The 15,526-nt window shown below is 40.2% G+C and overlaps 1 protein-coding gene across 1 annotated transcript; it reads left to right on the top strand.

Moving 5' to 3' along the window:
• The first annotated feature begins 7,670 nt into the window (after nt 1-7,670).
• On the top strand, nt 7,671-12,710 carry LOC121809692 (NADPH--cytochrome P450 reductase-like). Its single transcript, XM_042210449.1, has 18 exons — nt 7,671-8,184; nt 8,344-8,403; nt 8,499-8,575; nt 8,664-8,721; nt 8,799-8,882; nt 8,999-9,035; nt 9,241-9,310; nt 9,406-9,603; nt 9,683-9,775; nt 9,916-10,141; nt 10,219-10,302; nt 10,394-10,545; nt 10,729-10,825; nt 11,062-11,211; nt 11,310-11,387; nt 11,481-11,603; nt 11,705-11,818; nt 12,254-12,710. The coding sequence occupies exons 1-18, from the start codon at nt 7,921-7,923 to the stop codon at nt 12,332-12,334; spliced, it is 2,046 nt and encodes a 681-aa protein (XP_042066383.1). The 5' UTR covers nt 7,671-7,920; the 3' UTR covers nt 12,335-12,710.
• Nucleotides 12,711-15,526: the final 2,816 nt, after the last annotated feature.

The raw sequence follows: 15,526 nt of genomic DNA, 5'->3' as shown, positions 1-15,526 counted from the left end.
TTAAATTCCTTCTTCTTCGGATTTTTCTTAAGGCCGCCCATGGCGTCGCGGGGCGACGCCGGTCGGCCCTTCGCGTCTCCAACTTCAACATTCTTCCATATTCGGAAACTTAGTAATTTAATCAGGAATTAATTAATTAAGCTCCAACTCAACCCTTAATTAAATTCCGTTCCACATAAAATTAAATTCCAAGTCCACTAATTTCCTCCATTTAAATTCCAGGCCCAAATCCTCTTAATTAACTTGAAATCGTCCCAATCTCGAATTAATTTAGTGGCCCAACTTTGAATTTAATTTGTGGCCCAACAACAAGTGAGCCTACCTCTCTCTCTCTTAACTCTCGGCTCTAATCTCGCTCTCTTCATTCAAGAATCAAAAATCCCCAAATCCCATTTCTTCATCCCTCATTTCAACCGCAAATTCCCCTTCTATCTCCCTCATCTCGTCGCCACTCCGGCGAGAATTAGTCGCCGTCGTTCACGCCTTCCTCCGGCGTCTTCCCTCTCTTCACGGCGGTTTACCGACTCGGGGGAGGCGTCGCTTCTACCCTCTCTCGCTCCGACGAGATGCCGCCTCGACGGACGCCGGGCTCCGCCGAGCTCTTCTTTCCAGCGGCGATGCCTCACCGGGGCAGTAGCCATCGTTCCTCCGCCGAGCGCCATGCCAAGCCCAGACGGTCCAGCTGCCCAACAGCTCCTCCGTCGCCATCCTCGTCAGCTCTCCGGGGCTCCGTCGTCTAAGCTAAGTCCCTTCCCCCCTTTAACCGTTCGTTTTCTTGTTAACGGGTTACGGCAGTATTCGGTGATTAGGGACTTTGTCTAGTTGTGATCCAAATTGAATTTTTGCTCCTTGGTTGCTACTGTGAGTTGAGCAGTAGTTATGTGATATTGGGATTATTGGTGCATGAACTCGATTGATCTACTGGGGTTACGGTGTCTAATCGTTGGTGATATCTCTATGTTTTCTATGTTCTTGATACTCGAGTGGTTGCTCTATATGATGCGAAGAGGGGTCGTTGAGGGGATTACCTTGATCGATGAACTCTTTCGGCCTGCCCTTCTCACTGCCGCTGCTCCGCGCCGCCGCTCCTCACTCCGCTGCACTCCCTTGCCTTGCGAGAACTTGGCAGAATATGCGTGTGGAGTGGGGAGAAGGTGGCGGTATTTATAAGCCCTTCCTTTGGCTTCTTGTGGCAGCTCCTGGGGCATTGGGCTCCTATTTTCGGTGTCAAGCTCAGCCCCCTTTTGAGCTTATTGATTAAGGGAATCTTACCTATTTGATGCAAGTCTTGGACTGCCCTTTTGACTGTTTTCTTAGCTTTGGTGATGGCAGAGGGTTGTCTTCTTTGAGTTGCTCTGTGAGCATGCCTCACCGTGTACATTTGTTGGCTTTCTCCTCTTGATGAAACCTTGGGAAGGAGCTGTTCTTAGCTCTAATTTGCAGCCTAATGGCTGACCTATATAGCTCTACTATTCATTATCTCTAATTGAGCTTGTGCCTCTTTTCCCTTTATTTGTGAGTCTATTTTCTAACCCCTTTCTTGGGTGTATTCCTTGTAGGTAAGTGGCTGCCTTCTTGGAGCTTGGTGGAGGGATTTTCGAGAGAGATGGAGGGGAGGAAGAGAAGAATCTACTACCTCACACACTTACTTTATTGCTAGCTTTAGCAATTGGTTAGACATTAGGCTTTGTGTAGCTCTTGACTAAGCTCTAGTTTAGTCACTAGGTGATGTTGGCCTTCCACAAGGTGTAGTGTAGGATTAGTTGTTATTTTGTCTTCAAAGTGCAGAAAATGAGGCATGTAATATTTGCATTTGATTTCCTCTATCATTTCCGATATCATTTATTTCAATCTTGCTATTGAAATAAGAATCTTTGTTGCACTTAAATTTTTCCTTCTCAACAAAATACTTAATTCGATTCAACGTCGGAGATTACAATCGAATCACACGTCCACACGTTTGCTAAATGAAAATTACTCGAGCTAATAAATCCGACTTAATCAAAAATAAAAGGATTAAAATCCGGGGCGTCACAAGCCTGTCCGCCGAGCTCTAGCCGTTTGACAACCTTACTTCTCCAACGCCTGACGGGAAGGATTCCCGCGCGCCGGGTCGAAGTGATCTCATCCTCCGAGTTCTATTATCATGTCCTACAACTATCATCGCCAATTCGACCACAACCATGTGTCACGCAGCTACGCCGGAGTTGGGCGCAGTGCACAATACATCCTGGATCGGCAGCAGCTATCCCGACCGCCTCACCGAATGGAGTCGGTCCAGACCTGCCGCCCCACCAATTGGGATCCTCCCAGTAACCGAAGGCTCATAGATTTCCAAGCCTATGATCCACCACAACCACCACATCTTTGAGAACCGCCTTCTTGACTCGAGATGCCATATCAACACACCTACAAGCAGCCACCACACAACACCAATATGGAGCGTTATGAACAATTGATCAGCCTATTGGATGCCGCTACCTCCAGGTTGGAATCACATTTTGAAGAAATTGATCGACGTTTGACAAAATTGCAGGCGTCAAGAGCAGCGTAGAGACCACCGCCCAGGCGTTGTCCAACCTGCTGAGATCTGCCATTCCGAACGCAAGGTCATCGTGTTGAAGAGATTCGCGCTCCGCCGCTGCCGGAGCCACCGCCACAGTACACGCCTTTACCGTTTCAACAACCGACGCTTGTGCATACCCGCATGCCTACTTGTTGGGACACTCCCGACCAGCGCCAATCACGGGGAAATGCGACCCATGAACAGCCCTATGGTGTGCCCCCTTATGAATAGCCGTCGCCAACACTGCGACAATATTCTTGTTGGGACCCATCAGGACAGCACACAATGGAAGCCGCTGATTCCCGACACGCCTTATATTCTGTTGAGGCAACTGTTTCTGAAGGAAAACGAACCACTGGGCCTGGTATTAGGGTATATTTGACGTCGTATGGGGAGACGGGTGTTAATAAGGAAGTGGATCACAAAAGACTGCCCATTACATGTTCAAAGATTGATCACGCAGATGACAATGACATTAGAGCAACAACAAAGGAGCCAGTAGATGAGGTGGGTAGAACTCTCTTCTTTGGGAAGACTCTTGGAGCTGAGCCCAAAGCAATCGGGTCGTTGGATTTAAACCTTGCACCCAGGGACCAATTAAACGAGTTGCCAGGCCTACCACGTGCGAGACTCAAGATAGAGGACGAGCCTTTCAATGAGGAGGAAAATTATTACCATTCTGCTATCCCGCAGCAACCTTCGTTGCCTGCTGCTATCTCATGCTCAATGACAAGGATTGTGGTGAGAATTGGATTTGCCGTGGGAAGTGTATTGTTGAGAAAATTTTCCAAGGATTCACTTATGTTGATAAAAGGAAATTTACATGTGATTCGGTAGTTGATGACAATGGATCTGCATTGGCTCGAATACAACGACCGTGCACATTTACATTTGATTCCGGGGGAGATAAATCGCCAAAGCTTCTTCTTTCAACTCTTCGTTGCTTCGTGGTTCACACCTTGAGGACAAGGTGGATTTTAACCGTGGGGGAGTTGATATGAGACATTGCCATATCTTCCCATATCTTCCATATCTTTTATTTAGTTATCTTTTTGATTCATAGTATCTTTTCCATATTTTTGTTTTCTTATTCAATAAGTTATGGTAGTAATATTCTAGTATTATAAATATGAGATGATGTTATCGTTTTAATCATTCAATAAATATATTATTTTGGCCCAGTCCCTTGCATAATACGTTGAATCCTTAATCCCTACGCCACCTGCTGCCCGACGGATTCTCACCGCGCACAGCCAGGACGTATATCTGATCTGCAGTCGCTGCCCGACAGGTTGAAACCTGCGCACAACCACCCAGATTCTTCCTCCGCCGACCCTCACAGGCGTCGGATTTATCTCTTCATAGTTGTTCTCCGTTCTACCGAACGTTAGGGATTTAGGTCCTTAACAATGTCTCAGGCGGAAACGGCGGTGCTACACCAACAAATTGGTGATTTTCGCCGGCAGAGAAACTGAGGTGATGGAGTGGCTGAGATCGATGTTCGATCGCCAATCAAATCGGGGAAGATGAGCGAGGGTTCTCTAATCAAATCAGGAGGCACGGCGACGTTATGGAGTTGTTTTCCGAAATGATGGCAGACGAGGACAGAAAGATGGGCGTAGGCGTAGGGGGGTTTGGATGGTTTGGAAGCTGGTGCGGTGAAAGTAATTTGAGGACGGCGAGGGTGGCGGCTACGACTTGAACGCGTTTGTTGATTGGGGGGCATGTACAATGTTTTGGGTGCTTCCGGTTCCGGTTCGTCGCCGAGCCTTGGGTGCTCGGCGACGCCGGCGTACCAAACACCATCTTTTCCAGTTGATGCATACTATCGTCCTCCTCCCTTGGGATGAGGAGCTCGCAAACGCAGGGATTATCCCAAATTAGGGAGGATATTCCGGAGGTGGTGCCGGACGGAGAGGACGACGGCCGTCATCCATACACACAAGCGGATACGATAGCTCTGTTCGACACTTGGTTAGTACGTCGAACGATCTCATCTTCGGGAATCAACAAAACCGCAAGGTTTTTTGGGATAAGGTCACTGTCGTATAAAACGCAAATAAGCCGAGGGGGGCCTTCCGTCGCAACCTGAAGATGCTTCGCGCTCATTTTGAGCGAGCCGACAGAGATGTCAAAAGATTTTGTGGGATCTACAAGAGGGAAGCGGAGCCAATGGATCCGACATTCTTAGAGCGGCTTTGCGAATCTTCAAATCCGACACCGGCAAAGATTTCAAATTTCTCGAGATTTGGGAGGCGGTCAAACATCTTGATAGGTGGGCTGGCGGCGTCGATTGCAGCACGGGCTCGAGCTCGAAACGCACGAAGCATACGACGCGTGGCCAATACTCGTCTAGTGAGGGTGGGGAAGGCATCGCCTCACAAGAGGTTGAGTTCCCGACATCCGATGTAGGGGGCTTCTCCGGTACACGACGTTTGCCACAAGGGAACAAGGCGGCGAAGGCGGTTAGAGGGAGGGGGAGGGGGAGGGGCCGAGGCAAATCAAGCCAAGCGGGCTCCCAATGGCCGCCGTTCTCCCTAATGTCCATGTACTTCACCACCACGATGGCTGACACTTCCTGCATGACGCCTCCCCAATATCAAGCTCATCTTGCCGGCATTGAGTATCTGGCAAATCAACTTGGTATTCCGCCTCCACATAGCTTGAGGGCACCGCCACCGCCTTCGGGGGATGATTCGCAGGCGGAGTAGTTTTTATAATTTAAGGGTGCAATTTTTAATTTCTAGTATTTAAATTATGTCTTTTTTATTTTTTTAGGATTTTAAGTATGTGTTTTTTTTATTTTCTTAGGATTTTAATTATGTGTTTTTTTAATATTTTTTAGGATTTTAAATTGTAATTTTCTTTTATTTAATGAAGTGTGTTTTTATTAATTGAATTTGTTGGAAATGAAAATAAAAAATGAAATTGAATGAATAGTTAAGGGATGTGATGGTTAAGAGATGAATGGATGCAGATGTTGTCTCTTAGTTAAGAGATGGAGTAAAAAGTGCAGTGAGGCCCATAAATAGTGAAGGGATGAGACGGTATTAAGACACAGATGTAGATGACCTTAGCTCTTTCAAAATTATTTTAACAACAATTATCAAATGTATTTATAATTTCTACCACTTGTTATCTAACTATTTTATTATTATAATCTCTAGTCTATGTTGCAGCTTCTAGCGACGTCGACCCCAAAAATAACCTAAACACATAATATTTCGCAATATTATCTCCTACTATTTCACAATGTACACATGAAATCGAAGACCGGTGATTTCTCAATATTTAATACTCCCTCTGCCTCTCAAATTTTGTCACAATTTGATCGAGCATGAGTTTTAAAAAATATAATGAAAGGTAGATTGAAAAAGTTGGTAGAATGTGGATCCTACCAGAGTATTACTGTATTAATTTTATAATAAAATGTGAGTGAGAATAAGTTAGTGGAATGTGAAGTCCACTACCAAAGATGATAAAAAGTGAAATATAATAAATTTTATGGGATGAACGGAAATGAAAAAATGTGACAAAATTTCAGGGACGGACGTAGTACTCCACATTTTTGTTAGTTGGTGCATAAAAACGTGACACATCACGCAAAGTAAGTTTCAAATTCGTCATCTGAGTTTCATTACTTATCTTCATTTGATTGGATACAAATAATTAACATCGATCAAGTTTGACAAATGAAATCACTAGTCGGCGCCCAATCACAACTTTTTGGTCTTTAATTATTATCATTGTGTTGTATTTCGTGTGGAGTTTAATGCAAACTTACTTATCTTATATAAATCCATGATGATCCATCAATCAAACCTAAGTAAGTGGGTGTGTTTGGCTTGAAATTTACGTTTTCGGTAGAAAAGGGGGGAATGGGGATCATATTTGCAACTCGTTTCATGGTCTGTGATTTATGTAACGAGTGTTTGTCAAGCTCCTAGTACATTTTATTTTATTTTATATAAAGTTTTGGTGCATTAAGTCTTTATACTAATATATTTTATTTTATTAATTTTTTTTACAATTTCTTTATTATATTAGTTTCATTTCCTGTACTAATATTTTAATTTAATAGGTTATATTTATATATAGGGTTCAGGGTTCACTACCATAATTCCAAGAGTTTGCTTGTCGACGAGCTACAATGCGCGAGGAAAACACCTACCTTCAACTCAACTCCAACGAGATTTGATCGAAGACATTTGGACTGCCCGTAACCATTGAAGTTTTGTTTGTACCTTTTGTTTTTTTGTTTGTTTGTTTTGTAGTACTCTTTTAAGCATTTAATATTATGCAAGGTTTTAATATTGTGGTTTTATATCTGTGTTATTTTGCTAGTATTTTATTTTTCTTGCTAATTCAAAACTTAAAAAAAAGTAAAAATGATGAAAAAAGTTGTGGCGGATTTTGGGGCTGACATTATTGCAGGTGTTGGCGCTGAAATTTTAAAATAAGTTGTGACGGATTTTAAAGCTGATTTTTTGTCTAGTATTGCTGATGCCAACGTGGCTTCACCAATACATAAAATATAAATTTAGTTAAAAATAAAATATAATATTAAATAACTGTTTCAACCTTTTTAATGATAATACCATATGAAAAATAAATTTCCATCTTCTAAAATCAGCTAAAATGAGATTTTTTAATGGCTTGGAATATCCTCTTCAGTATAAAGAAACACAACAGCTGTGCCAATTACGACATATACTGTTTCCTTTGCGGATTTTTTTCTTTCCCTTTTTACATGTCTGATTTTTTTTTTATAATTTAAGTAGATAATACTAGCAATTAATTAGTCATTCTATAACACTTTGTACAACAGAGAAATAGTTATACCAAAAAGAATTGTAGAGAAGTGCTTCTAAGAAACCTATTTCATTCTTTGTTAATTTAATTTCTTATTACCTACTTATTTTACAATTCTCTTCTGTAACAGTAAATAGAAGCTAGTTAAATAATATTGGTAGTAATTTTTAAATATATCAAAATACTATACTAAAATTTAAAATTCGATACACTATTAAATAAAAATGTATGGAGACGGAGTAATAATGTATTCGTGCAAATAATTAAATTAAGTGAAGAAAAAAACAGCAATGAAAAACAGAATACGGCATCGTATTTGAGGCTGATGCGTTGGATTCAATGCCAGAGAATTCAAGCACCTCTCATTCTATCTGTGGAAATCAGAGTCCCTCCCGACGTATTATCTCTCCAAAATCGTCTAAACCGAGAGACTCTCTCAACTCCTAATTAGAGAGAGAGAGAGGAAGATTTTTTAATTCTTTGATTTTCTAATTTGATTGCATTTGTTTTAGTTAATTACGGAAATATAGTTCGAGAAAATCATGTCGCCGCTTGATTTCGTAGCGGCGATCTTAAATGGCGATACTCAGGGTGTGGCCGCGATGGTGCTCACTACTTCCGTCGCCGTGCTCATAGGCTGCATCGTGGTGCTGGCCTGGCGCCGCACCGCCGGGAAGAAGCCGCCGCCGCCGCCTAAGCTGGTCGTGCCCAAGGCCGCGGCGGAGCCGGAGGAAGCAGACGACGGCAAGACCAAAGTTTCCGTCTTCTTCGGCACACAGACTGGCACGGCTGAAGGTTTTGCAAAGGTAGGCAAAATCGTGCATATTTTTGTGAATTTTGAAAAACATATGTAACTTTTATGTAAACGCTTTTCTATTGCCGGCAACTTTAACTGATGCTACTTTTGGGGAAAGACTTAAATTTACTTTTGCCGGCTGAATGATTATTTTAGTGTTGTGTTGTAGGCATTTGCGGAGGAAGCCAAAGCTAGATATCCACAGGCAAAGTTTAAAGTTATTGACTTGGTATGTTCTTGTTTTACTTTTTTTTATCTCCCATTTTTTTATTGTCTTGTTCTAGTAGTGCAGAATTCTGGTCTTGACTTTTTGGATGGTGATAGGATGATTACGCTGCCGATGACGACGAGTACGAGGATAAGTTGAAGAAGGAGAGTTTAGCATTCTTCTTCCTCGCTTCGTAGGTTCCCTTAATATTTTAACTTCAAGGCACAGTGACCAGAAAACGTTGTGATTTATTAATTTCGTTGAGGTTTGGCTGGCTGCAGATACGGAGATGGTGAGCCTACTGACAATGCCGCGAGGTTTTACAAATGGTTTACTGAGGTAGAGCGTCTTAGCAATGAAGCACTTTAACGATACAATGTTGTATTTGGGATTGATGTTGAGCATTGTTGTTGCAGTTAAAAGATAGGGAGGACTGGCTTAAGAATCTTCAGTATGGAGTGTTTGGTCTTGGGAATAGACAATACGAACATTTCAACAAGGTATATAACTGCTAGAGGCTAGTATTTGTTCAGTTGCTAGTGTCGATCATGCTTAAGTTTCACAGTCGTGTGTTTGATGGACTCTTTATTTTTCGCTTTTTAATTGTTATTGACAGATTGCAATAGTGGTAGATGACCTTATCACCGAGCAAGGTATTCTGATTCTGATAATTTTCTTTCATTTGGATAGTTGATATAAATTTTTTTTTTCTATGCGAGACACTCGATTAACATTCATGACAATCATCAATTGGTAAATATATCTCCTACAAACTATGTTAGGCATTGTTAAGCATATAGAATCGCTGTATTATGTTTCTCTACATATTTTTAAAAGTGAAATATTACCTGAGTTCAGGAGGAAAGAAGCTTGTCCCAGTAGGCCTTGGAGATGATGATCAATGCATAGAAGATGACTTTACTGCATGGTAATTTGATTATATAAGTTGTTGGAATGATTGGACTCGGACATCTATTATGTACGTGTACGCATGTGTTTGTTTAAGATTCTTTACTGATACAGGCGTGAATTAGTGTGGCCTGAGTTGGATAAACTGCTCCGCAATGAGGATGATGCAACGGTTTCCACTCCATACACCGCTGTGGTTTTGCAGTATCGTGTTGTGCTCCATGACCAACCAGATGAATCAATTACGGACAATGGCTCACCAAATGGTTATGCAAATGGTAACACTGTTTATGATGCTCAACATCCCTGCAGGTATTTAAAGTTTCAAAATTTTCTGCTGTAATTTAAGGATTTTTCTTCTAATATTGTTTTGCATCTTTGTTCGTTGAAGGGCAAATGTTGCTGTAAAGAAAGAGCTCCATACTCCCTTATCAGATCGTTCTTGCACTCATTTGGAGTTTGACATATCAGGCACAGGACTTGTGTAAGTTTATTACTATATTTGTTTAGTCTATATGGTATTACGTTACATATTGTAATTTCTTTTTGGCTTCAACTTGACTCTTAACTAAGTTCAAGATGACGTAGTTTAATTTTTTGCTTACGTACTTCTTTATTCCACAGTTATGAAACAGGGGACCATGTTGGTGTCTACTGTGAGAATTTGCTTGAGAATGTCGAGGAAGCAGAAAAATTACTAAACCTGTCTCCACAAACATATTTTTCAGTTCATACCGATAACGAGGATGGCACTCCACTCAGTGGAAGCTCCTTGCCACCTCCATTCCGCCCTTGCACTTTGCGAACAGCGCTAACCAAATATGCAGATCTTATGAGCATGCCCAAAAAGGTATATTGGTCAACCCTTTATTGTCCTATTTGCTAATGGATTTGAATTAAAGCTCAAACATCCACATGTTTTTCCAGTCTGTGCTGATTGCATTAGCAGAATATGCTTCCGACCAAAGTGAAGCTGATCGGCTCCGGTATCTTGCATCTCCCGATGGAAAGGTTTTGGAATTGTTCATTCGGTTGACTATTACATTGTGACTGAAATTGGTCATTTTTCACATTGTAATCTTTTATGTTCCCACATTTTCAGGAGGAATATGCACAGTATGTAGTTGCAAGTCAGAGAAGCCTACTTGAGGTCATGTCCGAATTCCAGTCCGCCAAGCCTCCTCTAGGTGTTTTCTTTGCAGCAGTTGCTCCTCGCCTGCAGCCCAGATTTTATTCGATCTCATCCTCCCCGAAGTGAGTTCCATTTGATATTATTTTGATATAAAAGCTCAAGGCTTGCGCTGCAGTTAGGTCGTTTTATAAACTGCTCAAATGAAATGTTCCCGGGCATAGCAAAATGCTTTCTTGTGTGTTCTTTTCTTTGGATAATTTGTTATATCATCTTAGCTTCTCACCTACTCCTCAACTATCATTCAGAATTGCACCAACCAGAGTTCATGTGACTTGTGCTCTGGTTTACGACAAAACACCAACAGGACGAATCCACAAGGGTATATGCTCTACATGGATTAAGGTATTTTATTCAAGTTAAAATCTACTACTTCATAAAGCCATATCTTGAGCAGCAGAGATGATAATAAAAGAAATGGATATTAGCTCTTCAAGTTTGGTTGAAAATTATTTTATTGATGAATGATGAATCGTCGTGACATTTCTTATAGCTATTCCAATCGTAATTTATACCACTTGTTACATGGGCATACGTTCTACTGCCTCATACCTACCAGTAACCCATCTACCTCTTATCAGAATGCTGTGCCTTTGGAGGAAAGCAGTGATTGCAGTTGGGCACCAATCTTTATTCGAACCTCTAACTTCAAACCCCCTGCTGATCCTAAGCTACCGATAATAATGGTCGGCCCCGGTACCGGCTTGGCTCCATTTAGGGGTTTCCTTCAGGTTTGTGTGAATGCATTTTGAGCTTAAACCTGCTTTTGAGGCCCGAATTCTGATTTTTCTAACTAGTGTTGTCCGGCATTTTCTACCAATATTTTCAGGAAAGGTTAGCTCTGAAGGAATCTGGAGCTGAGCTTGGTCCTGCAATTTTATATTTTGGTTGTAGGAACCGTAAACTGGTCGGTTATCTACTTGGCTATTGTTAACCTCTTGTTCTTTTCTCAAAATGGTTGCCAACTAATAATTATTTTTTACTTTCTGCAACCCTGCAGGATTTTATTTATGAAGATGAGCTGAACAGCTTTGTCAAAGCTGGAGTGATTTCTGAGCTCATAGTTGCATTTTCACGAGAGGGACCCACCAAGGAATACGTACAGCACAAAATGTCTCAAAGGGTATGCAGTCTTCGTCAAAAAATTGTCTCAAGTTTCACCCAACAATAAAATTTCAAGAGTTAAATTTTGCTGACATCTAAGTCAAATCTACTGAATAATAGGCTTCAGACGTGTGGAAAATGATCTCCGATGAAGGCTATGTATACGTCTGTGGTGATGCCAAGGGAATGGCACGTGATGTACACCGAACTCTCCACACAATTGCACAAGAACAGGTTGGTGCCTCCTGTGACTTGTGGTTCTGTATTTCTTGGTTATAATGTGGTCCTTGTGTTCCTTCCCTTTCCGTGGGCCGTGAGGTTGGAACTACTTTCATACCCTCTTTATACTGGGCATTTAATACGATTACCTTTCATATTCTTGAATGAGGCAGACAAGCCAATATTGTTCTTTTCATGCATACTCGTTTTGTGGCTGTGCGATATTGACAGCTAACTTAAGGAGTCAGGACTTGTTTTGAGGTTTTTGGCCCTTTTGAATTTCTGATTTTTTAATTTTCTTTTTGGTGGGAGCATTCAAACTTTTGCTTGGCTATAGTCTATATTGCTAAAGCCTATTCATACAACTTGTTAGTTATCACATTAAGCTCAACTTCGTAGAGAAGATCACCAGTGTTAAGCTTATTTATGCTAACGTACTCGGTATTACAGGGTTCTCTGAGCAGCTCTGAAGCTGAGGGCATGGTTAAAAATCTGCAAACGACAGGAAGGTACTTGCGCGATGTCTGGTGATGAGCCCCTCGTCGCGAATGTGTTGACTCGGGTAGGGAAAAAGGTCTTCATTACAGAATTGCTAATTTCTCAAGTATAAAGGGAGGTAATCTGCACAGACAAATCCTTGCCTTCAGAAGATTGTTTCTACAAATTTTGTTTTCGTATGTTCTTTTGTTTCTATTTTTGCCTCTTTAACGATTTTTGTTTTGTTTCGTATAACTAGTAGCTATAGAGTACAGCTGTATGATATGCGATTAATGTCGACTCGATGTTAGATATAGTAACTCTTGGTGAGCCACCAAGATGGCTGAGGCCAAGGTTTTCTTTTTAATCTTCATTCATGTATTATTGTCATTTATTTTTGGGTTAAAATGTTATCTTCATTTTTCTTTTCTTTTTTCACTGTTGATGATTGTATTTGTAACTGCATATAGTTAGTTGAAAGGGATCAAATGAAATAAAATACAAATAATATTCTTTTCCCATTAAATCTTTTGTGTTCTCACTTTTTAAATGTCTACTATGAAATGTTTTATTTCACTTTTACTAATTTTTTCAGCACTTTAATTTACGTTTCTTAATATTAGTGACAAGTGAAAGGGAGACAGTTGAAACATTTAATGATGAAGAGGAATTATAAAATTTGAGAATGCTAAGAGCATCCACGACCGTGCTCGCTGGCAAGAGCACGGTTGTAGGCCCGATCCCATTTTTTCTGCATGCTCTCTGGCAAGAGCACAACATCCACAGCTATACTCTTCTGCAAGGACGAGCACAATTCAATTTAAATTTCAATTAAACAAAAACATTTCCATAATATTAAAATTCATTAAAAAACCACAATAAATATTACAAATTACAAATAAAATAAAAAATACATAATTAAAATCCTAAAAATTAAAAATTACATAATTAAAATACTAAAAATTAAAAATTACATAATTAAACTCCTAAAAATTTAAAATTACATAATTAAAAATGTGTAATTTTTGAGTATGAAAGTGAGGTATTTATAGATGAAAATGTGTATTTTTGGGGAAAAAAATAAAAAAAAATTAAAAAGTGGAAAAAACGGTAAAAAACGGATATATTTTTTTGGGAAGTGAAAAAATATTTTTTTTATTTTTAATCAATTTTTTAATTAAAAACCGATTTTTAATAATAAAAAAAAATTCAAAGGCAACGGCTATGCCGTTGCCCAATCGCAGCTCGCCACGTCGCCTGCTCGCTGGCACGGACGTGCTCGATGCAGCGAGCAGCGCCGTTCCAGCGGCGCGAGCCCAGCGGCAGCGGACCTCGTTCTTGCCAGCGGCACGGACGGACGGACGCCGTCCGTCCACCGTTGTGCATGCTCTAAGAGCATCAGCAATGGCGCCCGTCCCGGCGGAATTCCGACCGGCGTGCCGGAATTCCACGGCGGACGTCTGCCATTGTGCATGGTATGCACGGATACGGAATTCCGCTGAGGACACCGCAGTTCCGTGGCGTTACCCGGAATTCCGTAGCGACGGGCGTGCGGACGTCCGCCATTGCGTTGACTCCCACGGACGTCCGCGCGGAATTCCCGTTTATTGCATTAAATTTTTTTAATTGTGGGAAGTCCTTGGGGATGTCCGCCACTGTGCAGTGGGAAGTCCTTATAACGTGACAGTGCAGTGGGAAGTCCGTATGACGTGCCAGAAGGTGTTTTTGGGAATTCTGCGCCACTGCTAATGCTCTAAGATGCTATTTTCGAGGATGTTATTCATGTTCCCATTAAAATAAATAAAGATTTTTGTTAAGGGTGCACTCCCTTAACAAGATTCCGGTGACGACGAGCGGTCGACGACGGAAGGATAAAGGTGGACGTCACGAGCTTTCCCCGGGATCAGCTCCAAGAACAATACAGAATTGAAATAAAAGCGTGAAAATAAAATAGAAAGATAATTTATATTTCTTGATTGAATGAAATGAATAACAATGTCCACTATTTATAATAGTGGATGCTAACTTAATGAACAAGACAAAAGATATGAAAAAGATATGCACTCCCTAAATATCTAACTAAATAATGCAACTAAACAATAATGCAAGATAGGAAAGATATATAAATAATAAACGTATCAATTTTTGGGTCGATCAATTTTGTTGGGTTTTTGATGAAGCAGATGACCACTCTTGTATCAACCAATAAGTAGGTGAACCGATCTTCAAGGAAAAATATATCATTGGTTGTGGTTATTATAATGGTTAACATAAAGTCGTGGAATATTTAGAATCGATTTTTTAATAAATCAAGACGTGTATAGTGTGCATATTATGATTAATGGATATAAGTCGTTGAGAATTGATTGATTCTGATGGCAGGTTTCATAAGGAGAACTATATCAAATTATTGCTAAGTTCGTACTTATCATATTAAAAATTATCGATAATATCTAAATTTTGATATTAGCATATGGTATGATATCGTACTAGAAGATTTCAATACGACAACAGTATACATTTTGGTATACCGTATACATCAATATATTATATTCGATATATACTGTACTTTTTACGGTATCAATATATACTATACTTTTACTATATTACTATAAAAATATTATACCAAATTTTGGTATATCAAAGATTGTGAAATATGTTAACAGGACATATGTACATAACAACTTTTCATACTATACCAAATATATATAATGATATGAAACAATACTCCCTCCTTCTGGTAAAATTTATCATTTTTGACTCATCAAAAGTTTAATAAATATAATACAAAATGAGTTATAAAAGTTCATAGAACATGAGTCTATAGTAGTTTTATAATATGATGTTAGTAAGCTAGTGGAATATAAGATTCATTTCCAAAAATATCAAAGTAAAATACATTATCGAAATCCGATGTACAATATAAACATGTATAACAGTACTATTGGTCAAACAAATTCGGTATGAAAACTAAATAGTACTCCCTCCGCCCATGAATAGGAGTCTCGTTTTTTCATTTTAGTCCGTCCGCGAATAGGAGTCTCGGTTCACTTTTACCATAAATGATAATAGGGTCTTACCTTCCACTAACTCATTCCACTCACATTTCATTTAAAACTAATATATACAAGTGAGACCCCTATTCCACTAACTTTTTTTCACCCACTTTTCTTAACATTTCTTAAAACCCGTGCCGCCAAGAAAAGGGACACCTAATGGCGGACGGAGGGAGTAATATTTACTCAT

The sequence above is a fragment of the Salvia splendens genome, chromosome 6 (genome assembly GCF_004379255.2).
Source record: "Salvia splendens isolate huo1 chromosome 6, SspV2, whole genome shotgun sequence".
NCBI classification, from domain to species: Eukaryota; Viridiplantae; Streptophyta; class Magnoliopsida; order Lamiales; family Lamiaceae; genus Salvia; species Salvia splendens.
Note: the sequence above shows the minus strand (reverse complement) of the source record. Positions and strands in the feature narration are given on the sequence as shown.

What these genes read in the sequence shown, in the direction of transcription:
- LOC121809692 (XM_042210449.1), top strand. Translation starts at nt 7,921, where the DNA reads ATGTCGCCGCTTGATTTCGTAGCGGCGATCTTAAATGGCGATACTCAG. An exon ending in GATGCTCAACATCCCTGCAG is followed by an intron (nt 9,604 to 9,682) that starts GTATTTAAAGTT and finishes TGTTCGTTGAAG; the next exon opens with GGCAAATGTTGCTGTAAAGA. An exon ending in TTGCATCTCCCGATGGAAAG is followed by an intron (nt 10,303 to 10,393) that starts GTTTTGGAATTG and finishes CCACATTTTCAG; the next exon opens with GAGGAATATGCACAGTATGT.